This window comes from Stegostoma tigrinum, chromosome 3 (genome assembly GCF_030684315.1).
Source record: "Stegostoma tigrinum isolate sSteTig4 chromosome 3, sSteTig4.hap1, whole genome shotgun sequence".
Taxonomy (NCBI): Eukaryota; Metazoa; Chordata; class Chondrichthyes; order Orectolobiformes; family Stegostomatidae; genus Stegostoma; species Stegostoma tigrinum.
In genome coordinates this window covers 105,324,993-105,348,758 of record NC_081356.1, presented here as the reverse complement: position 1 = coordinate 105,348,758, position 23,766 = coordinate 105,324,993, and the positions used below count along the sequence as shown (strand labels likewise).

The following is a 23,766-nucleotide window of genomic DNA, read 5'->3' as shown; positions in this document are numbered from 1 at the left end:
CATCCACATCTCCAACCTGTCTATGTTCTTTTGGAGGTCTACCCTGTCCTGTCAGTTTAAAGTTCGTCCAGGTTAAGTGTTCTCTGCGAGCATTGAATTTGTCAGCTGTACCTAGAATCTACACTTATTATATCAGAGAAAAGCAAGGGTCCAAATACTGAACCCTGAGGATCTCCACTGCAAATCTGTCCCAGTCTGATTAAATATCCATTGAGCACTACTGTTTCCAATCATTCAACCAATTTTGTATCTACACAATTTCCCTTTTCTACCTGTTGTGTGGCACCACATCATACACTTCCTGACAGTCCATGAACACCATGTCCAATTGTATTACCCTCATTGAATCTTTACTATCATAGTTTTTTTTAGTCATAGAATCCCTACAATTGTGGAAACTGACCTTTTGGAGCATCCCTTACAGACCACCCTCCTATAAACCGGCTGAGCTACACATCCCTGAACACTGGGCAATTTAGCATAGCCAATCCACCTAGCATGCCCATCTTTGGACTGTGGGAGGAAACCGGAGCACCCAGAGGAAACTCACGCAGACACGGGGAGAATGTGCAAACTCCACACAGACCGAGGATGGAATTGAACTTGGGTCCCTGGCACTTGAGGGAGCGGTGTTAACCACTGAGCCATCGTGCTGCTGCCCACCCCAATTATCTCTGGAAAAAATTACAAGTTAGTTGAACACTATTTTACCCTTTAGAGATCCATACTGACTGTTCCTAATTAATCCACCTTTTTCTGTGACTAATTAATTTTATCTCAAATAATTACAAAGAAACGCATCAATACAGTACAGTACAGCACAGGAACAGACACTTTGGCCTGCCAAACCTACTCTGACACATAATGGCTTTTAATTTATAAAAGGCATTATGGAAAACAACCTCAATGCAAGGGAGTAATATGTTAGCATGGATGGAGATTGCTGGCAGAAAACCGAGTGTGTGTATAGATTTGGTATTTGATTGACAGAAAGTTATGAGTGAAGTCCTGCAGGGCTGTCAGTTTTTTACAGTTCATATCAATGACTTGGATGAAAGAAGCAAAGCATGATAACTATATTTGCAGACAACACCAAGATGGGTAGTAAAATATGTTGAAGGCAAAAGGAAGTTCCAAATGGATAGAGATGAGTTGAGTGAGCAAAAAATCTGTCAGATGGTGATATGGGTAAATGTGACATTGTTCAGCCTAGAAGGTATTATGAGAAAAGAGCTTAAACGGAGAATGACTAGAATTCTGAGGTTCAGTGAGATTTTGAGAGATCGCATGAGTCACAAGATTAATATGCAAGCACAGCACGTACAGACTAATAAGATGCTATCCTTTACAAAAATAATTTACATGTAAGTATACCAATGAACAATTCCAGAGACGGTGGTCCTATTTTAAGGAAAGCAGCACCTCCTTTGTTTCGTCATAGAAAATTAATCTGTTTGGAGCCATTTTAAGTCTGTTTTAATAAAGTACTACTAAACAACTAAACGAGTGTGAAATCATTCTCCTAAAATTACTCATTGAATATTTCAGAAATGTAAATCTAAAAAGTCAATTATTTTTTGTGATTTCCTCTTCCTTTTCTTCCGCAGCTCCCTTTGCGCTCTCAGATGTAGAACCCACCGGCTGTATTTACCATTTCTTTTGTCAATCCTTACACTACTAATGTCAGAGCACTTAATCTGTTTTGTGAGGGATTCTGTTGCTTGCCCGGTGCATTTTGGTGCCAGTTGCAAAGTTTCCTTCAAGCTTTTCAGTTGTAATTTCCAGCAATTTGCTGTGTAAGATATTGATGCAATTAAATGGGCCAAACTAACCTATAGCAAATGCAAATTATGGCCCAGAGTTTTAATATTATTATATTACTAATATTATTTAATATTATATTAATATTATTGGGCAGCACGGTGGCTCAGTGGTTGGCACTGCAGCCTCACAGTGCCAGGGACCCAGGTTCGATTCCAGCCTCTGGCAACTGTCTGTGTGGAATTTGCATGTTCTCCCCGTGTCTGCGTGGGTTTCCCCCAGGTGCTCCAGTTTCCTCCCACAGTCCAAAGATGTGTAGGCTAGGTGGATCGGCCATGCTAAATTGCCCGTAGTGTTCAGGAACATGTGGGTTATAGGCGGATGGCTCTGGGTGGGATGCTCCAAGGGCATCCCAAGGGGCAGTGTGAACTTGTTGGGCTGAAGGCCCTGTTTCCACACTGTAAGGAATCTAATCTAATCTTAATACACAAGAGATAATGGGAACTGCAGACGCTGGAGAATCCAAGATAACAAAGTGTGGGGTTGGATGAACATAGCAGGCCAAGCAACATCTTGGGACCACAAAAGTTGATGTTTCGGGCCCAGACCCTTCATCAGAAAAGGCTTTTCTGATGAAGGGTCTGGTAATGAAACGTCAACTTTAGTGCTCCTAAGATGCTGCTTGGCCTGCTGTATTCATCCAGCCCCACACTTTGTTATCTTAATACACAAGTTAGATGTTAGCCGTTGGTTCACTGCAATGCATCTTCAAATTTATATAACCAGCTTTGGAAAGCTGTTCTAAAGCTGTTGCAGCAACTTCTGATTTTGTTCCTTATTTACAGTATCTGTTGTTTTGAGTTGTCTTCTAAAGCAGACTTTTTCCTTCTGAGGAAGAGTCACCGGACCCAAAACATTTAATTCTGTTTTTTCCTTCACAGATGTTGCCAGACCTACTGGGCTTTTACAGCCACTTTGTTTTTGTTTAAAGTACATTTAATTAATCTTCCATAATTATTACCAATAAAATAAGGTGATCATTGATTGCATTTCTTTATTTTGTCCACAAAGGTGATCACCAATTTGATCCATGGCATTCAAAATCTGAAAGAGAAGATAGAATTGATGCGCCGATTTACACAGTGGCGACTTCAACATTCGGAAGCAAAAATGGAAGTATGTGTTGAATACAATCCTAGATGTTCCAGCACTATTCTATGATGTGCACCTCTCGGCTGAAAAGTTGCTGTCCACAATTTGTTTAGAGTTCACCCTTCCTTCAAACTTAATGTCTTTTCGTTGTATATGATTAGTTATTGACATTAGAATGTGGATTTTTTTAAAGGAATTTTAGGGGGAAAAAAACTGCTTCTAATCAGCAGTTTCAGACTTAAAATATAAGCCCCACTTGGGCTCCCCAAGTTAGTTTTCAGTCTGCAGTACGTTTTCATCACAGCAACAGTAGACAATAGGTGCAGGAGTAGGCCATTCGGCCCTTCGAGCCAGCACCTCCATTCATTATGATCATGGCTGATCATCCACAATCAATATCCTGTTCCTGCTGTTGTGCCAAATACCTTCAGATTAGGAAGGAAGTTGAGGGATTTTTAAAAATCAGTTCATAGTTTTCCCTACGTATACGACAGCAAGGAGGACAGAAAGTTGGGAAATAATTTAAAATGTGTAGGCTGGAGCATTTGAAGCTGCAATAAGTCTGCATGTCCTATTTATCTTAATTCAGGGGATTGGTTAGTTTGGCTGGCTCGATTTGCTGTTTTGCAATGCCATGATGCCAGCAATATGGGTTCAGTGTCCACATTGGCTACACTGGAAACAACAGCTCATTTATGAATATGGGGTCAGCTGTAATTCAAAAAATTGGCAATGGAATTGCTTCACTGGATGGGAATATCCATAAGGGGAGTGTCTGTCTGTAATTGCTTACTGTGTTCTGTTCTGAGGTGACGCCTATGCCTGCTTATTTAATTTGCTAATGGAATCTTTTCTTGGGTTGACCTTGTGGAAGATATTTTGTATTAGATGTGCCTGTAGACTTTGTGTGAAGGACACCGTGACCATTTCGTATGTATTGGTGATTGATTTGATAACTGGATATCAAGCCAATTTATTTTCAAATATAAGGATTATCTTTGTTAATGTATATTTCATTTAGGGTGGAGATCTGGACTTTTTAAGTGACTCATGGCTTGTTGTTCTTGCAGAATTCGGTCTTTCCAATGTTTTTAATTTTAGGTCATCAGGTACAAACTTTGTTCCATTCCAAAGTGTCGTTTAATCTCTTAAAATGGGCAATGATAAGATTTTGTGAATGGGCTGTTTGCTATACTAGATGTTAAACACTTAGTTGCCAGGCGATCCTTTACTGTCTTTTTAAAGTTGATTTGTTCATCTGTCACTTAGACTTGCAGTTCAGAGAATGTATTGTGTTTCCTTTTCTCCTTTTCTTAACTTTACTGAAATCTCTGTTTACAGTCTAAGGATTAAACCTTGAATGTCTTCCCACCAATGTTGACCTATTTGTTTGTTCCAACGTTTTCAGTGTCTTGTTTTGTGATTCAAATGTTTTCTTTAAAATTGGAGCACTTTTCTCCACAAGGTGACAAGAGCTACATAAATTTTTAAGTATAGAAAATAGGAGCTAGAGTCGGCCGTTCTGTTCTACCAGTCACTACAATCATGACTGAACATCCAACGCAGTGCTGTGCTTCTGCCATTTCCTTATACCCTTTGATCCATTTGGACCTAAGAAAGATAATCTTTTTCCTACTTCTAAATATTTCAGTGTTTTGGCCTTGGCTACTTTCTGTGGCAGTGACTTGTACAGGCTTGCCAATCTCTGGGTGAAGAGATTTCTCCCCATCTCGATCCTGAAATGGCCTACCCACAGTTCTTAGACTGTGACCCATGATTCTAGACTCCTTGTCATCATGACATCCTTTTATTGCAAAGTGCAGCTCATTTGAATGATTTAAGATTGTAATGGCCAGTGAAAGAATTGCCTTTCAAGTCCAAATTGAATACTGACTTCGTAATGCTTCATAAAGTTGTTATGACAGTTCAGAATACAGCAAAGAAAGTGTTTAGTTTGAATGTATTTCTATGCTCTTTCTGCAACTAATCTGAATTGATAATGCCATGTTCAATGCACGCTTGTACAACTTGAACTGTTATTTTACAAGGTGACTGAAAAATCATTTGACATGCTATCTTGCTATCCAGTTGGAACAATTTAAGTAATTGTCTCATTCTCTTCAAGGCGTATGCAAATGCCCTGGCTGAAAGACACTATAAGTTCTGTCTGATGAAGAAGGTGTGTACAGCTTGGAAATCAGAAATGCAAACAAAATGGAAAGAGAGAGTAGAAAAGGCGTGTCAAGCTCGTGCTGAGGAGGTCTGTATCCAGTTATCCAGGGATTACGAAAGACAGCTCGATACAGTAAGTGCCAGAAAAATAACCTGTTTAAAAAAAAAGTTCCTTTGTGTTCACAGGCAATTGATCAAATGTACTTGCACACATATTTACTGCAAAACATCTTGATATGGGGAGAAAGAGTAAATATTTGTGGTTTCTGTTGCTTGTGTCTCCAAACTTTCAGTCATTCTGCTTTTTTACAGTGTTCTCTGCAGTTCTTCTGCCAAAGTTAGAGGAATATTTAGAATATTCTCAGACTGTTTCATCCCTCTTTATTTTGGAGCCAGTAATATGTAGTCATTAGCGAAAACTTGCACCACAAGCCAAAAGCTTTCTGTTAACTGGTCGTGAAAATCTGAGTTTGGGGACATGATACTATAACAATGTAACTCTTGTTTTGAGAAAATGCAAATCTTCATGAAATTTCTACTTTAACACTTTTGGTATGTTTGTAGTGATTTAGCTAATGGAAATGTTTACTTCCTGGACTTGAGAATGACCCCATTCCTTGGAAAAATTAGCATTTTGTGGGGAGTTGGTGGGGGGGGAGAGCGGGGGAAGAATACAAAAGGCATCTGAAAGGGCCATGTTTTAAATTTGGATAGGAAGTATTTCCAATTTATTAGCAAGCTGAAATGCTTGTGAAAATATGGAAATTGTTAACTTTTTTTGTAGCCCAGATGGCTATGTGCTCCATTTGAGAGCAATGTTGTATGTTCTGTTTATTCACATTTTTAAAATAAATAAGAGAAGCTTTTTGATTTAAATTCATTAGGATAATGTAGAGGTTTTAATAGAAAAGATCATATTAGCAGGAGGAGGATGTTGAGTTTGGATGTGTGATCCAAAATATTCATGATGAAAATAGGTGTTATGCATTGTTGAAAATTGCAGTCTTTTCTAACATTGCTTCATTTGAAATTTTAGTCAAGGGAGGAATTGGAAAGCGCAAAAGCAGAGATAAGACGGTTGTTAGCTGAAAAGGACAAGTATACTGATTCTATGAAGAAAGCATTCATGCGTGGTGTATGTGCTCTCAACCTAGAGGCAATGAGTATGTTTCAGAATGGAAACAGGAGAGTGGAACACGGTCAGTACTCATGAAGAACATGTCAATGAAAATTTCAAGAATCTTTTTCAACTGAATAAGCGGATATAAATAAAGTGAAACTTTTTGTACAGTTACCTGTAATTGTTCTGAAATTCCAAAAAAGTCTTTCCTTCTGGTTATTTTTAGTGGTATGCCAAAGAGAACTGAAAATGAAAAGAATTTCATAATTAACCTGTAACTCAAATTTCTAACAGGTAACACAGAATTTATACTGTGCCAAAATAATGGTAAAGTTTGAATTTACTTCGACCTGATTTTGAAAGGCTATTGCTTGGACAGCTGTACGTAAATTAAAATTGGCAATTTGAATAGTAAAAGAAGAAAGATGCTGTAGGGGAGAGTGAAGCGCGCTCATCACATACATTAACTGGTGAAGATCAACAGCAAGTGCTCTTGTTTGAAAAATCCTGGTTACTGTGTTGCACTCTGCTCTATATTTTTTTCTGAATTATTTAGTTGTCATTTATTGCTAATTCTTCTCCCACTTCAAAAAAGTTGAAATCTTTGATCCTTGTTCGTTTTGCAGAATTTCTCTTGCAGTCTGTTTTCAGTTTACGTCAAGAATTTATTTTTTTTGTTCAGTTTTCTAAACAAAGTTTTTTTTTGTTTGTGTTTTTTTCTTCTTGTGCTTGGTTCACTCACTTCAGTTCAGTCCCAGATTCTACTTCATCCAATGGCCAGTATCAGTTCCTGGATTCCATCTGTATTGAATATTATGTTTTTTTTTGATTGGCTAATTCTTTGCGGGTGACAACTAACATCCATAGGAATAAACGTGTGAGCTATAGACATTACATGCGTATCAGTTTTGAGGACATTATATTGCTTGCTGCTTACAGGTTTTAATCTGAACAGGTGTGGCTTAATTTAGACATGATTGCACAATGAAATAACCATTTTGGATGTTGCCACTAGAACTGTATTAATCTTAGTCATGCTGTTTGTTCAAAATCCAATTAAAGTCAGCAGACTTACCTAAAAAGCAACTACCATTCTTATTGGTTGACAAAGTGTAAGAATTGATTATTTTTTTCCTTGAGCAAAACACAAGAATGCTCTTTTTTTAAATAAGTGAGCAGTGAGCATGAAATGCTTTAATCTAAAATCACGTCTCCTTTTCTTCAAGTGGGATTCATAGATGATTATCAAGTAATTTTTCATTCTGAAGCCATGTGAATGTATATGGTGTTCTTATTTTTAAAATTTCAAAATACTTCAGAAGCTTTTAAAATGAACTTTTCAACAAATGCTGAAATCTACAAAACCAATAAATGTTGAATTATATAACCAAGGTGTTGGAAAAAATTATGATCAGACTACAGATAAACCATTTAGTTCTTGCCATCAGAACTCGAGTGCAGTAAGTGGTGTAAAGACTGATTATTATTAATGCCAGTCTTTGAGTCAAAGATCAGAGTTGCTCAAGCCGATTTTCACCATACCATCTCCGCACGCAACGTGCTCTGGACAAAGTATGGTGGCTGGAATTGGATGCTATTCTCTAGTTAAAGCTTCAACTATGATGTATATAAGTCCTGTATAACATCCTTTTTTTCTGCTTTTTTTAAAAATGAGTCTAGGATCCTTACATTTTTGGACTGAATTCCTCTGTTAGCCTGCTGCCTTTTTTGGATTTTTACATATGACCCTCAAGCCTTGATTCCTGCTCTCCCTTTAAGATTATTTAATTTATTTCACATATTTTTGGAGGTGGCCAAGTGTGATGATTGTTTTTTTAAACTTGCAGTCAGCTTTGCACTTCAATTGCTTTGATTTGGAAAGAGTGAGTGGACTACCAAACTGGATTCTGTCATACTTTTCCCATTCAAAGCCCTTGCATTATTTAACAAACACCATATTTCCACTGTTTTAAAATTGATACCTACTTTACAATTCATGGTGAGGAGATTCCTGGAGGAGAAATGGTGACTTGATGGATAGTATAACTGACACACTCTATACAGTGTTCATAGTTTGCCAGATGAAGATTTCTAATTGGAAAAGTGCTCAAAAGACCATGTAGGAAAGGAAATCATAAGATTGGTTATCCCAATCAGTCTCCAACCTACATAGCATCAAAACCTTATTTAAGTCCCTAATTGCTTCTGCTGTGTCAAGGAAATTGTATGGGACTCCAAACAAGTTAAACCTTATCACCATTTCCGTTGCACCAGACCATAGAACGTCACAGTGATTTTATATGGAATACACTCTCTAACTTTGTGGATACGGAGTTTTATCCACTGGGGACAGAACTTCATCCACTAATATCACAGAAATTCCTCAATGTATACCTTTTCTGCATTCTCGGCAGGCGAAGCTGAGTCAGAAAATTATCCTACAGATAGAATTATTTGTCTTCTGTGAAAAACTTGGAGAAAGAACTACTTCAGCTTGCCTGTGTTCAAGAACTTCACATTGGTTGGAGAAATAGATTGTAGTTAAAGCTTCCCATCCTCTTCCCAGAAGAGAACTGATATTCTCATAATTACAGCAGACCGTTACTGTTCCACGAACTTTACTGTACTCCCTATTTTTCAACAATGGCAGTATTGTCACCAATAGTGCTATTGGCCATTTTTAAATTAGTCTTCCTCCACCCAACACACCCCCCCCCCCCCCCCATCCATTTAGACTACTAGCAAAATTTAAATGTCTACTTTTAACCCCTTGTATCTTTTTTGTTAATCCATCATTTCTCCTTCACCTGTATAAGATAACCACCTATATTTCTTTTCCCTGGTGTACCATTTCTATGGTGCAGCTCAATAAATATCACTTTCTGCATAGTGTTCAGTTTTCCTACTGTTCCTGTCCTTTGTCGTACTTTATCACCTTAATGAGATCTTGCTTTTCTAGTTATGTTTAATTGATTATGTTAGCACTGTTTTGGAAGGTGGCATCAGCTGAAGCGATACAACATAGGCAAAGGAACTGGGAGAATTGAGTGGAATCCTTGCAGGATGTGGGGTGGAAAGAGTTGTAGTGAAGGTAACTGAGAGTTAGTGGCTTTGTAGTGGCTGGCAGTGGACAGTTTATTCCCTGCATTGGAGACTTGGAGATCAAGGAAAAGAAGGGAAGTGTTGGAATTGGACGAGGTGGAAATTAGAGGCAAAATGAACAAATTTTTCAAGGTTCAGGTAGAAGCATGAAATGGCACCAAAACAGTTGTTGTACCACTTTGCAGAACCTTCATTCTGTGTGCAAGAATAACCCCAACCTTCCTGTAGCTGGTCATTTTAACTCTGAGAACTTTGCTCGTATGTCCACTTGTCTGGCCTTGGCATGCTGCAGTGTTCCGGCAAATCTCAATGCAAAGTGGAGGAGCAACATCTTATCTTCAAACTAGGCAGTTTACAACTTTCTGGGCTCAATCTTGAGTTCGCCACCCTCCCATTGTGAACCCATTCTTTCCTTGACTTTTAGCTTTGCTTAGAGTCATAGAGTTCAACAGCACGAGACAGGCCCTTCAGCCCAAACTGGTTCATGCCAACCAAAATGTCCATTCACACTAACCCCATTTCCCTGCACTTGGCCCATATCCTTCTAAACCTTTCTTATCCATGCATTCATCGAAATGCCTTTGTAAAAATGCCAACCGCTTCCACTGGCAGTTCATTCCATTTGCATTCCACTCACTGCTTTTAAAAAAAAGTTGCCCCTCAGGTTCCCATGTATTCTTTCTCTTCTTACCTTAAACTGATGCCCTCTTATTCTCAATTTTCCCCTCTCCATCATTTCCTGTCATGATCTTATACACTTCGATAAGATGCTCCTCTGCCTCCTATGGTCTGTGCAATCTCTCCCTATCATTCACTCCCTTGAGTCCCTGCAACATAATTGTAAATTTCTTCTGCACTCTTTTTCAAGTTTAATAGCATCCTTCCTATAGCAAGATGACCAAAACAGAACACAATATTCCAAGTGCAGCCTTACCAACATCCGGTACAACTGCAACATAATTTCCCAACTTCAGTACTCACTGCCCTGACTGAAGGCCAGTGTGCTGAAAGCTGTCTTCACTGCCTGTGACTCAGTTTTCAGAGAACTTTGCACCTGAACTCCAAGATCCCTCTCTTCCAGCACACTTGTTAAGGCCCTACCATTCACCATGAAACTCCTACCTTGATTTGACTTTCCAAAATGCAACACCTCACAATTCTCTATATTAACATAACTATATTAAACTCCATTTGCCAATTTTTGGCTTACTTCCCTAGTTGATCAAGATCCTGCTGCAATTTATAATAACCTTCCTCGCTGCCCACAGTACTGAAGAAGGGTCCCAACCCAAAATGTCAAGCTTTCCTGCTCCTCTGCTGCTTGGCCTGCTGTGTTCATCCAGCCTCACACCATGTTATCTCAGATTCTGCAGCATCAGCAGCTCCTATTATCCCTGCCCACAATACTGCCTATTGTAGTGTCATCTGCAAAATTACTAATCATATCTTGTACTTTCTTATCCAAATCATTGATATAGCTAACAGCAATGGGCCCAGCACCGATCCCTGAGGCACGCCACTAGTCACAGGCCACCAATCCAACAAGCATCCTTCCACAATTATTCACTGCTTCCTACCATCAATTCAATTGTGTATCCAGTTTGCCAGCTTGCCCTGGATTCCATATGATCTAACCTTCCAGATCAACCTACTGTGTGGAACCTTATCAAAGGCCTTACTGAAATTCATATTGACTACATCTACTTCCCTACCCTCGTCAACCTCCCTGGTCACTTTATCAAAGAACTCTAACAAATTTGTTTAGGCATGATCTCCCATGCACAAAGCTATGCTGACTACTCCTAATCAAGCCGTGTCTTTCCAAATGTATGTATGTCTCATCCCTCAGGATGTTCTTAAGTAACTTACCGAGCTCAGATGTTAGGCTTATTGGTCTATAAATCCCATGGTTTTTCTTTGCAGCCCTCCTTGAACAAGGGCACGACATTCACCAACCTCCAGGACCCCTCCTGTGGCTAATGATGATGCAAATTGCTTGTTACGTTTCTCTCCCCTCCTCCTACCCCAGTGGGACTGTCATCTCTCCAGTTTGGCAGTTAGTCACACCGTTGTTCTGCCTTTCTCACATTCCGATCACATAATCTGAATTATCAGCATCCTTTCTTTCCTGCTTCTCTCTCTTCTTCCCCCCGCCAACTATTGCATAAATGCTGCTCCCTCCACACTTCAGTTCTGAAAAGTCATCTGGACTCAACATTAGCTAGCTTTCTGTCCTTTGCTCTCTGACCTGCTACAATCTTTAGCATTTTTGTTTTCAGTTCAGATTCCAGCATCTGCAATAATTTGCTCCTAGAACAAGGTTACTCTTTTAAATCTGCCTCCTCTCACCTTAAAACTAAAGATGATGCAGACTTGCTTTACAGAGTGTCGTTAATCTGTGAATTCACTATCTCAGTGTTGGATGCAGGAACACTGCATAAATTTGAAGAGATAAATCTTAAGTAATCAGTTAAATCAGATCCTTTTAAAGGGTTATCGGGAGCAGGGATGAAGGTCGAGTCAAGGCCAAGATGAGATCAGCAATGATCCTATTAAATGACGGGGCAGGCTTCAGGGGCTTATTGCCTACTCTTGCTCCCAGCTCCTTGTTCTTATTTGTTTTAATTAACTACTGGATTTATCAATGGATTGGTTTAGAATGTGGAGAATGATTATTAAATTTGATGTTAATTTGGAGGTTGATGGCTAAACCTATATTAATAGAGATTATTATAAGTTGTATTTTCAGTGAATTGTGGGAATAACTGCAGCTACTGCTAGTGAAATTCTGCAATACAAGATTTGTTTTTAAAACTGACTCAGTTCTGACTCGACTCAATTCTGAAGATAAAACTATGGTTAAACAGGAGGCGTATCCTACATTTCATTTGCTTAAAATACTGCAGCTCTATGAAAAACTCCCACCGTATAGTTTTGATCTCTACTACTGAAGTGGAATAGTTGATGGATTTAATAAACGTTTGCATTTAGTTTAGAAACTTGAAGATAATTGTTTTTTTTGTATTGAGTGGATTCAGTTAGAAATCATCTGCACGACACTTTTACTGATGAAAGAGAACACTGCATTTTCAGCATATACCCTCGGATTTCAATCATGGGTTGATTTTATAGTTATAGAGCAAGTGTATTCATACGATGGTGTAAAATTCTGGGAAACTGCTTGTGCATTTCTCTGCCTGCCAGATCTTTAACCTTTATACCATCAATAATGTCCCTAGCGATAGGTTTTTCTAATGCTGATTGCCATACCTCAACTTCTTTCACTTCCTTGTTCTTCATGTCTGAGCTTGTACACATTTGCTGTCATGCTATTCCACTATGGTATGCACCATTACTAAACCCAAAATTGTCCTTGCTTTGAAATCTGTACACTGGTTTCTCTATGAAAATCATTGGATCAGCAAATGGGGGTATCAAGTTTTCTTTTCAGCCCCAGGACTTCAAATTCAGCAACGACAAGATCTTCCAGGTGCTCAATTTGACCAAAATTTGTTACATCGGAGTTCTTCACTATGTGCTCATCTTAATGAAATGAGTCATTAGGAATTGAATTTATTTTTCTCATTGAACTCTACATACTCCTTGAAGAAATTACTATGCTGTGGCATTGTTCTTAAATTTTCAAAATTCAGGTGATCTGGTGTGTCTAACACTGCTTCATAATTTCTTGATTACTATTTAAATATGAGTGTTGCCTTGCAAAGGAAATTTTTATCAGGCCTTAAATCAGTGAGAATTTGTAATCATTCTGAAAGTCTAAACAAACTTTTCTGAAAATCTGATTTGGTCAGAAGAACATTGAAGGACAATACAAAACAGTGCAGGAGGAGACGGAGCTACGTGTATACGTGCAGAGATCATAAGATAGCAGGACAGGTGGGGACAGCAATTAATTATAGTTTCGTGTTCTCTGATTTATTAATAGGGAAAAAGAAAACCAGCAGAGAGGTGATCTTGAATTTGATTCAGACACTTGTTAGAGCTCAGCTGGACCATTGTTTACAGTTGTGTGTGTCACATTGTAAGAACAACGGGAATGTAGAAGAGTGAAATGGTGTTTGAGAATGGTTCCAGGAATTAAAAATTCCAGTTAAGAGGAAAGTTTGAAGATGTTGGGTCTCTTGAAAAGATTTAATTAAGGTTTTCAAAATTGTAAGTGGGCTGAATAGAGTAGATAAGGAGAAACAGCTCCCACTCATACAAGAATAAAGAACAAGCGGCATTGATTTAGTAATGTGCAAATGAAACAGCAATAATGTGAAGAATTTTTTTTCAGGGCAAGTAGGGTATGGAATGTGCTGCCTGGCAATATGATGAAGGTAGGTACAATTAAGATAATTGAGAGCACTGGATGATTATTTGGAAAGAAATGGGGAAGAGACTGGCTCTAGGTAATAGAACTAGTGCAGGCACAAAATGGGTCTAATGGTTTCCTTCTACGCCGTAACAGTTATGATCCTGTGATTTTAATGTCTGGCTTATTCTTTTGCACTTTATTGAATTCAGTCTGTGTTTGAGTTTACAATGTGTTGGCCACTCGAATTCTTTTATAATGCGAGCATCACTGGCTAGGCTAGCATTAATTGCCATTGCTCATTATCCTGGAGAAGGTAGTGGTAGCTTGTTTCTGAATTGCCTCAACCCAAGAGGTGTAAGTATTCCACATTGCTATTGGGAAGGGATTTCCATCAAGTATCGCTGGAGGAATGGTGATGCAATGCCAGAACATTGCAGGTGGTAGTGTTCTCATGTACCTGTAGCCCTTGCCCTTGTGGGTTTCTAAGGTACTATTCAAGGAGTCTTGGTGAGCCATGGCAATGCACATTCTAATATTTTCACTATTATTAAGCCAGTCAGCCTGTAGTTACCAAGAATATCCTGATTCTTCTTTTGAATGAGGATGTCACATTTGCCAATCTCCAGACCTCAGGCCTCTTCTATTTTGGGGAAAATTGGAGTAAATATTATCTCCATTCCCATTTCCTTTAGCAACCTGGACGCAAGCCATCTGGACTGGGTGAAATATCTTCTCTAAGAAACTAGCATTTCCAATACACTCTTTCAAATAATTTTCAAGCACCCATGATCTCTCTTGCCAGCATTATCCTCCTTGTTTAATCATGATACCAAGTATACACCTTGCCCAAGGCCTTTGAGTATTTATACCATCCCCATCAATCTAATAGATCCACTTTTTATTTACTGGTAGAATATTTTTGTATTCCCTTTTCTGTCAACTGGCATATTCGCGCTCTCTGCATCTGTCATGGCCTACAAACAGTTCTTCTCCCACTAGGTGGCACTCTGTTTACTTTTTTTAGCCTGGCTTATCAGTGATTCACCTACATTGGTTTCCCTTCCTGCAACTGCACTTACTCATGGTATCCCTCAGGATCTGGCCTTCCCTGTTTCAAGTTTGCCATTATGGAAACAGTTTTTATGATAATGCCAACTCTGTCACCATCACTTTTCTTCCACCATTTGAATTGTAAGAATTTGTATGACATTCAGTACAGGATAAGAAATTTCTGTCAATTGAGTATTGGGAAGACGGAAACCATTTTCTTCAATCCTTGCCTAAAGTGCTTCTTTCCAGACACCAACTCCATTCTTCTCACAGGTAGCTAATGGAGGATGAACCAAGCTTTTCACTACAGTTGGTTGCAGTATCTTTAGCTGCCTTAACCCTAAATTCTGGAATTCCCATCCTAACCCCTTATGCCTGTCTATCTTCCTTTTCACAATATAGATGCACCTTAAAACTTGTTTCTGACCAAGATTTCGACTGGCTACCCAAATATCTTGGCTCAGTCTTATTTAGATTCATGATGCCCACATTCCATGAATGATTTTAAAAAATGTTATGGGACATTTCAATGCAATTTGTATTTTGATTACTATTTTTGAAGATTGAAATATATGAAATTATTAAAGGCTTGACAGGCCAGGTACTGAGAGATTGTTTCCCATGGCTGAATAGTGCAGGACCTCATGCAGGATTAAAAATTTTCTTTACTTGACTTGTGACTCTTTTGAAATATTCTTGTCTAGAGTTATGGGTGGTCATCTGGTCAGTAACGCCATAGTGGAACTCCATAGATGTTTGGACTGAAGAGAATTGAGAAATAAAGATTGGGTGGGGGAACAGTTGTTGAAGATTAGTTATGTTAGAGTATAGTGGAACTGGTTCAAGGGACCATATGACCTTCTGTTATTACTTGTATTCTGGTGTGAGCATCAACAGTAGCAGCTGTTGTGGTCCTCCTTAATACCAAGCAGTAAGAATGTAATATTACACTAAGCACTTTTTCCCTGATCACCATATTAATGGTCATTTGTGGTTTCAACATTTCCTGACTTTAAGATTTCCTTTAAAGTTCTAATTAACGCTGTTGATTAGGGAATCATAGAATAATACAAAAGAGGGCCTTTGAAACATGGAGTCTGCACTAACAAAACGCTACTGTAAATTTACACTACTTTCACTTTCTAGCAATATTGAAGATTTAATACTAAATAATCTGGATAGGGAAAGAAAGAGGATATTGCTGTTAAAACAATCTTTAATAACATTAGCCATTGTGGATTAACTAGTTAGCACTTAATTTCACTAGAGTCCCACCACACATTTTGTACATACTAATTCTGCCCTGCCTAAACGCTCTTACAATTTTCTGCCGTGTAAATTGAAAAATTTTTAAGAGCTTTTGTTGCTTTGTCAAATTCTAATTATGTATTTCCTTCCAAAATCAGAGTCCGACTCTGAACACAGAAGAGAAGATCCGAATCACTGCTTTGATTCTGCACCCCAAGCAGATGGAGGTTTGGTTGCTCCTATTTCTACAACTTTGGATCCTTCAATTCCTTTCGAATCTGATCGAATGGTAAGCAATAAACTGGACTTGATTTAAATGTCAGGATTGTTCTTAGTTTTTCAAAGAGCAGCAATGTGTGTCACTGAGTGTTTGAGAGGATGGCGTTATAGTTGCAGTGAATGGCGCAGCAAGATTTTGTTTTCCGCAGTGCTACTTAGTTTCAGGCGTTGGCTGGTCCAGCATTTATTGTCCATCCATAATTGTTATTGAAGGCGGTGGTGAATTGCTACCTTGAGCCTTTGTAGTTCATTTGCTGTAGATACACCCACAATACTGTTAAAGGGAGTTCTAGAATTTTGACGCAGCAACAGTGAATGAAGAGCACTACAAGTCAGAATGATGAGTAGCTTGAGTGGAAATTTGCAGGTGGTTAGTTCCCATATATTTGCTGCCTTTTTCTCTCTACAGTAGTGGTCACGGATTTGGAAGGTGCTCCCTAAAATTCTTAGTGAATTTCTGCAGCATATTTGTGGATGGTCCATAGTGTTGCTACTGCATGTCACTGGGATAATGAATGTTTGAGAATTTGGCATCATCAAATGGGCTACCTTGTACTGGATACTGTAGTATTATTGGAGCTGCACTTATTCAGGCAACTGGAGGGTGTTCAATCACTTGTGTCTTGATGGTGGGCAGGCTTTGGCAATCAGGAAGGTAATTACTTGCTGCAGGATTCCTAGTCTCTGAACTGCTCTTGCGTCCACAGTATTTGTATAGCTAATTAGTTTGGTTTCTGAAAGGGAACCCTGAGATGTTGATTGTGGGGTATTCAGCAATGATGATGCTATTACCAGTATGGAGTGACGTCCTGGCATTGAAGTGACTCTCCTCCAATAGCCACTTCTATCTCTCCTTACGTTGGGAGTGACTCTTAAGCAGTGAAGCTTTCCCCCAATGTGCAATGACTCAAGTTTTGCTGGGTTACCTTGGTGCCCTATTTGATCAAATGTGGCCTTGATGTTGAGATTAGTCACTCTGTCTTCCTCTAGAGTTCAGCTGTTTTTGTCCATGTTTTGAACCAGGCTTGCATTTCAAAGGAAAGCAAATAAATTTTGAATCTCTTAAGAATACATCTTTTTTTGCACTTCAGCTATTGGGATTAATTCCACTGAAACAAAGAACGCCAAGTTGAAACCTGCTGAATATTTGAAAGTCTTTATTTTTGAGTTTGGTCATCAGATAAAGGGCTCGTTAAATATTCTAGTCACAAATATAAACTGAAGACCCTTTTTACCTGTGCTACTGCATCTTAGATGAATTGGCTTGCTTCTTGCTTTTATTTCCATTCCTGGATTCTGTGTGATTTGACTCTTCCCAGCTGAGTTCTAAAGCTTCTATCACCAGAATTAATGATAGTCCAGTCGATTGAATGAGGCGTGTGTACAAATTTAGATTAGTAAAAATGTGTGTTTTATTTCTGATCTGCAATATTAGGTTTGTAAAAATTTGCAACTGTTCAAAAAAATGTGTGCAGTGCTCAGTTTTATGCAAACTATTGGCAAGAAATTAGCATCTCAGCCAATGAAGTTGGCATTTATAAAATTTCATGCACGAAATCTAAAACTTGAATTAATTTGAAATCTCCTGGATTGCTGAAGCTAAGTTGTTCCCCATACTGTAACAGTTCTCTGAAGCACTGGGATCATGTTTATGCCCTCTCAGTCCCTTCCATGATGAAAGCAGCACACAGCAGTTCTTGGCACTTAAGCTAGACCTTGTGTGTACTAATATTATTTCCAAAAGGTAAAGTTTGATTAATTTGTTACTCTAATTTTGTCCTATTGAACTACTTGGTATGTTTTAAATTTTTCAGGAACCAACATGTCCTTTGCTTCTTTTTTGAAACTTTGGTTTTAGATGCAGAATTGGTGGCAGTGTAGTAAGACAAATGAATATTTTAATTTTGTTTATGTCAACTTGCAGCAATAGTTGTGGCAATAGTTCAAAGCAATAAATTATTAAAATTCCAATCAAAACACTGCATCAATATTTAAGGATATATGGCTCAAGATTTTCAAAAACTTTAAAAATTGTTATTAGCACTTGTTAATCTTTCCATTACTTTTTGCCCCTTCTTCCTTCATCCTTCATCCTTTTACCATACTTCTTTATAGACAGTCTGGTTGGTTAGCCTCCATGTGCAACCAAATGAAAAAGGCAAAGGATTCTTGGTGGGAATAACATCGGAGTCCTGTGATAAATTGCTGAAGTTGCTTTTATAAATAAAATTCTGCAACAAAACAACAACAAAATGCTGGAAATGTTCAGGTCTGGCAGCATCTATGGAGAGAAACTGAATAAATATTTTGGGCAAATAACTTCAATTAGACACAAGGTTATGTGGAGGTGCCAAAGTCTGAAGTCACGTGACATGAAGTTATAGTCCAACAGGTTGATTTGAAATCACAAGCTTTCAGAGCATTGCTTCTTTGCCAGCTGAAGTAATTGAAGTTAGTCCAGTGACCTAACCAATAAGTTGTTGATCTGCCCACTACTGTTGTCAATAAACACTTTTGCACCAAAACAGTTTTCACTTAACCCTTTTAAATATTTAAAGGGATCATTAGAAGTTTCAATGTCTGCGATTGTAGTCTTGGCTATAGAGAAAACAATGGCAATGACTTGGCTTTTGGGAACAAGTGACCCTATGTTTAAAGGTAAAAGACCTGAGGTGAGTATTCTGCCCTAGCCCCAGATGCTGCAAATGGAAAAAGCCTGGAGTTGCTCATGTGGCTGTCCTGTCTTTCAGTACACAGCTGTGCTGAGATTAGATCTTTGTATCAACTTTGTCGATAACTCTTCTTAGAGGCATTAGGCTAAATTTTGAAACCCTTTGCCAATGGAAATTGAGCTATAGTACCACAAAAACTATGGAAGAAATGTACACTATACAGAGGTGATCTTTCAAACTTCCAGTGATACATCTTATAGTGATCAGCTTTTTGGATGGGCAGGAAAGCAGTCTTGATTGTTTTTATGAAACAATCGAGGGATTTATTCACCTGCACGGTTTCTGGTTACTCATTATGGACCATACAGTATCCGCCAGGCTGTTTAATTCACCTAAATCCAGAAAGCTGCAGCATAGATCATCATGAAGTTTGCACAGGAATGTTGCTCAGTCAACCAGGTAAAATGAATATGATTGTCTAATGGAGTGTCACTGAGTAACCCAGGGACCCATGCTAATCCTCTGGAGGCACTTACTCAAATCCCGTGGCACCTGCTAGAACTAAAATTTGTTTAACTGAAATCAGGAGTTTGAAGTTAGCCTGAGGAAGAGTGACAAACTATCAAAGGATCTTGAAAGTGTATCAGAGATAATGGGAACTGCAGATGCTGCAGAATCCAAGATAACAAAGTGTGGAGCTGGATGAACACAGCAGGCCAAGCAGCATCTCAGGAGCACAAAAGCTGACATTTCAGGCCTAGACCCTTCATCAGAGAGGGAGATGGGGTGAGGGAACTGGAATAAATAGGGAGAGAGAGGGAGGCGGACCGAAGATGGATAGAGGAGAAGCAAGATGGAGAGGAGAGTATAGGTGAGGAGGTAGGGAGGGGATAGGTCAGTCCAGGGAAGACAGACAGGTCAAGGAGGCGGGATGAGGTGGTAGGTAGGAAATGGAGGTGCGGCTTGAGGTGGGAGGAGAGGATGGGTGAGATGAAGAACAGGTTCGGGAAGCGGAGACAGGCTGGGCTGGTTTTGGGATGCACTGGGGGGAGGGGATGAGCTGGGCTGGTGTTGGGATGCAGTGGTGGAAGGGGAGATTTTGAAGCTGGTGAAGTCCACATTGATACCATTGGGCTGCAGGGTTCCCAAGTGGAATATGAGTTGCTGTTCTTGCGACCTTCAGGTGGCATCATTGTGGCACTGCAGGAGGCCCATGACGGACTTGTTGTCTGAGGAATGGGAGGGGGAGTTAAAATGGTTCACGACTGGGAGGTGCAGTTGTTTTTTGCAAACAGAGCAGAGGTGTTCTGCAAAGCGGTCCCCAAGCCTCCGCTTGGTTTCCCCAATGTAGAGGAAGCCACACCGTGTGCAATGGATCTGGCAATGTGGTATATCATATCCATTGTACCCGGTGTGGCTTCCTCTACATTGGGGAAACCAAGCAGAGGCTTGGGGACCGCTTTGCAGAACACCTCCGCTCAGTTCGCAACAAACAACTGCACCTCGTGGTCACGAGCCATTTTAACTCCCCCTCCCATCCTCAGATGACTTGTCCATCATGGGCCTCCTGCAGTGCCACAATGATGCCACCCGAAGGTTGCAAGAACAGCAACTCATATTCCCCTTGGGAACCCTGCAGCCCAATGGTATCAATGTGGGCTTCACCAGCTTCAAAATCTCCCCTTCCATCACTGCATCCCAAAACCAGCCCAGTTCTTCCCCTCTCCCCACTGCATCACAAAACCAGCCCAGCTCGTCCCCTCCCCCCCCACTGCATCCCAAAACCAGCCCAGCCTGTCTCCGCTTCCCTAACCTGTTCTTCCTCTCACCCATCCCTTCCTCCCACCTCAAGCCGCACCTCCATTTCCTACCTACCACCTCATCCCGCCTCCTTGACCTGTCCGTCTTCTCTGGACTGACATATCCCTCCCTACCTCTCCACCTATACTCTCCTCTCTACCTATCATCTTTTCTCTCCATCTTCGGTCCGCCTCCCCCCCTCTCCCTATTTATTCCAGTTCCCTCTTCCCCATCCCCCTCTCTGATTAAAGGTCTTGGCCCGAAACGTCAGCTTTTGTGCTCCTGAGATGCTGCTTGGCCTGCTGTGTTCATCCAGCTCCACACTTTGTTGTCTTGAAAGTGTACTTGGTTCACCTATGTCCATTGGGGAAGGAAGCCATGCTATCCTTATCTGATCTGGCCCATATGTAATTCCAGACCCACAGCAATTTGACACTCAACTGCCTCTTGCATTTCAACTGGTTGTTCGTGTAATTGGGGATGTTGGCCCATTGTATGAAAGGGGTCGGGGGGGGGTGTGGAAAGCATTCCATGCTATCTGATAGACTGAATGCTATTTGCTAATAACTTGTACCTGCCAAGTACCAGACTGTTAACCATATACAAGAAAAATGCCATCAGTCTCTTTCAGTCTTCAGTGCCTTAATTTTCAAGCCCTCCAAATTTGATTGCTTGGGGGCCAGTGTTGGTCAGTGTTGTTCAGGAGCTGAACTGCACAACTGTATCAAGCATAATAAAAACAGTGCTGGAAAATAATATTATTGCCTTAAGAACTTGTAAGGCACTGCCGTGAGGAGACTGAGATAAATTGCACTTTAGCAGGAGCCAGATCAGCACATGAGTGAAAGGGGCGTTTATGTTAATATGGTTACAGCGGAAAGGAGACCTAGAAGAGAGGAGCCAGATGAGGCCATTTGGCCCTCAAGGAGGCTCCACCATTCATCACAGTCATGGCTGATCGTCCAACTCGGTAGCCTAATCCTGCTTTCGCCCCGTAACCTTTGATCCCATTTGCCCAAAGTGCTATATCTAGTCACCTCTTGAATACATTCCATGTTTTGGCATCAACTATTTCCTGTGGTAATGAATTCCGCAGGTTCACCACTCTTTGAGTGAGGATATGTCTCTTCACCCCACCCCGAATCCCCAGACTGTGACTCTTGGGTCTGGACATAACCACCATTGGGAACATTCTCCCTGAATCTACCGCCCTCTGACCCTCAATTCATCTGAACACCAGTGAAGGCAGTCCTGACTTTTGAAGCATAAATGCTGGCAGGGACAGGTTGGACTGAATGGCCAGGCTCTGTGCTATCAATTCTGTGTAAAGCTTTCATTCATAAAACAATAAGAAATGAACTTCCTGGTTTTCTAAATCTGATTTGTAGTATATAATTTAATACCCACAATTTGGAAGTTGTCCTTTGTTTCTCAAAAAACTGATTTGAGCATGTTATTTTCATTCAGCAATTTTTTTTTTTACATGTTCACTCATCCACAGAGCGTGGGTGTCACTGGATAGACCAGAATTAATTACCCAGAGGGCAGTTAAGAGTCAGACACATTGCTGTGGGTTTGGGCTTGTGCGTACGCCAGACCAGGTAAGGACAGATTTCCTTCCTTTAAAGGGCATTAGTGAAGCAGATGGGCATTTCCTGACAATCGGCAGAGGTTACATGGTCATCTTCAGGCTCTTAATTCCAAATTTCTATTGAATTCAAATTCTACCATCTGCTGTGCAGGATTTAAACCAAGGACCCTGGGGCATGACCTGGATCTCCGGGAAATACAGTCTAGTGATAATACCATTAGGTCATCACCTCCCCTATGTTGTAAGTAACCTGTTCTGTTCAAATGTGGATGGTGTTCTCTTACCAGATATGGTACATAGAAGACCGACTAATTTGAGCAGGCCTTGCTGCTGAATGTGAGAAACCAACTTGGTACACCCTGAAAACCATCTGTGACATATTTAGCAATGTTTGATTTGGAGGTTAAAAGTACCACTACGGTGTGGTCTTTTTGAGATGCATTTTAAAAATGATACTTTGTTAAAATAACTTGCTTTGTTTGGCCATTCCCTAAGTACGTGTTCTCATTTTGGGTTGTAATTATAGAAAAAATACGTATTGCGGAGCAGACTTAGTGATTTGTATGACTAGTGTCTGCTTTCTATAATGGAGAAAAACTAGTGTTCCATAAATATTATTTGTGATCCAGGAGTGTCACTTGTTAACATTTCAAATGACTTATTATGCCACATGGCATACTTGTTTTTAAACAAGTTCTTCATTCTGCTAGTTGCCAGTTGCAGAATTGGGAAAGTATGGTAAATGTTCTGGGTTTCTCACATTTACAGCTTTTCACTCAAATCTTCGAAGACTTTCTGTTCAGCACTATAATTTGCTGAGAGGATATTATTTATCTTGTCTCATCAAGAGCATTTGGGCAAGGAGTAAGGAATTCCAATATTATTGAAGCCATACTTCAGGAAGTGTAGACACTATCAAGGGAAAATTGGGCTGCAAAAAGAAAATATAACCTGTGTTCAGGAAAAAAAAAAGTGCCTTTTGCTCAAATATTCCTGGTCCCTCTGCAGTAACTTAATGCTGTGTTGAGGCAGCTCACTATTCACACTGTTGTGACATCACATTGACTATTCATAGAATCCCTACTGTGTGGAACCAGACTATTCGGTCTATCAATTCCACATTGAACCTCCAAAGCGGATGCCACCCAGCCCCCCACCCCCAATCCATGATCAAGTCCATCTGTTAGAATTGTTTGAAGTAACAAGGAAATTAGACAAAGGAGAGACAGTTAACGTGAACCGTTTGGATTTCCAGAAGCCCTTTGACAAGGTACCCCGCAGGAGGCTGCTAAATAAGATAAGAGCCTGTGGTATTAGGGGCAAGGTTCTACCATGGATAGAAGCCTGGCTAACTAGCAGATGACTGACAGTAGAGATAAAGAGGTCTCTTTCAGGCTGGTAGCTGATGAGTACTGGAGTTCTGAAGGGGTCAATGTTGAGACTGTATGATCATATGATGAGTGGTTAAGGCCTTGAAATTTGGAAGGATTAGGGAGAATGC

General features: G+C 40.0%; 2 protein-coding genes across 6 annotated transcripts in view; one reads left to right on the top strand and one right to left on the bottom strand.

Moving 5' to 3' along the window:
- poc5 (POC5 centriolar protein homolog (Chlamydomonas)) overlaps window positions 1-23,766 on the top strand; it is a 71,822-nt gene that overhangs the window by 32,808 nt on the left and 15,248 nt on the right. For all 5 annotated transcript variants that reach the window (XM_059644803.1, XM_048527582.2, XM_048527581.2 and 2 more), the window contains 4 exons: window positions 2,833-2,937; window positions 5,039-5,218; window positions 6,122-6,284; window positions 16,082-16,212. In XM_059644803.1, coding sequence (XP_059500786.1) covers window positions 2,833-2,937; window positions 5,039-5,218; window positions 6,122-6,284; window positions 16,082-16,212 — 579 coding nt within the window. The remainder of the gene's footprint in view (window positions 1-2,832; window positions 2,938-5,038; window positions 5,219-6,121; window positions 6,285-16,081; window positions 16,213-23,766) is intronic.
- LOC125450997 (ankyrin repeat and death domain-containing protein 1A-like) overlaps window positions 6,388-23,766 on the bottom strand; it is a 100,166-nt gene continuing 82,787 nt past the window's right edge. Inside the window, exon 17 of the transcript XR_007247190.2 lies at window positions 6,388-6,448. The gene's annotated coding sequence lies outside the window, so the exon portion shown is untranslated. The remainder of the gene's footprint in view (window positions 6,449-23,766) is intronic.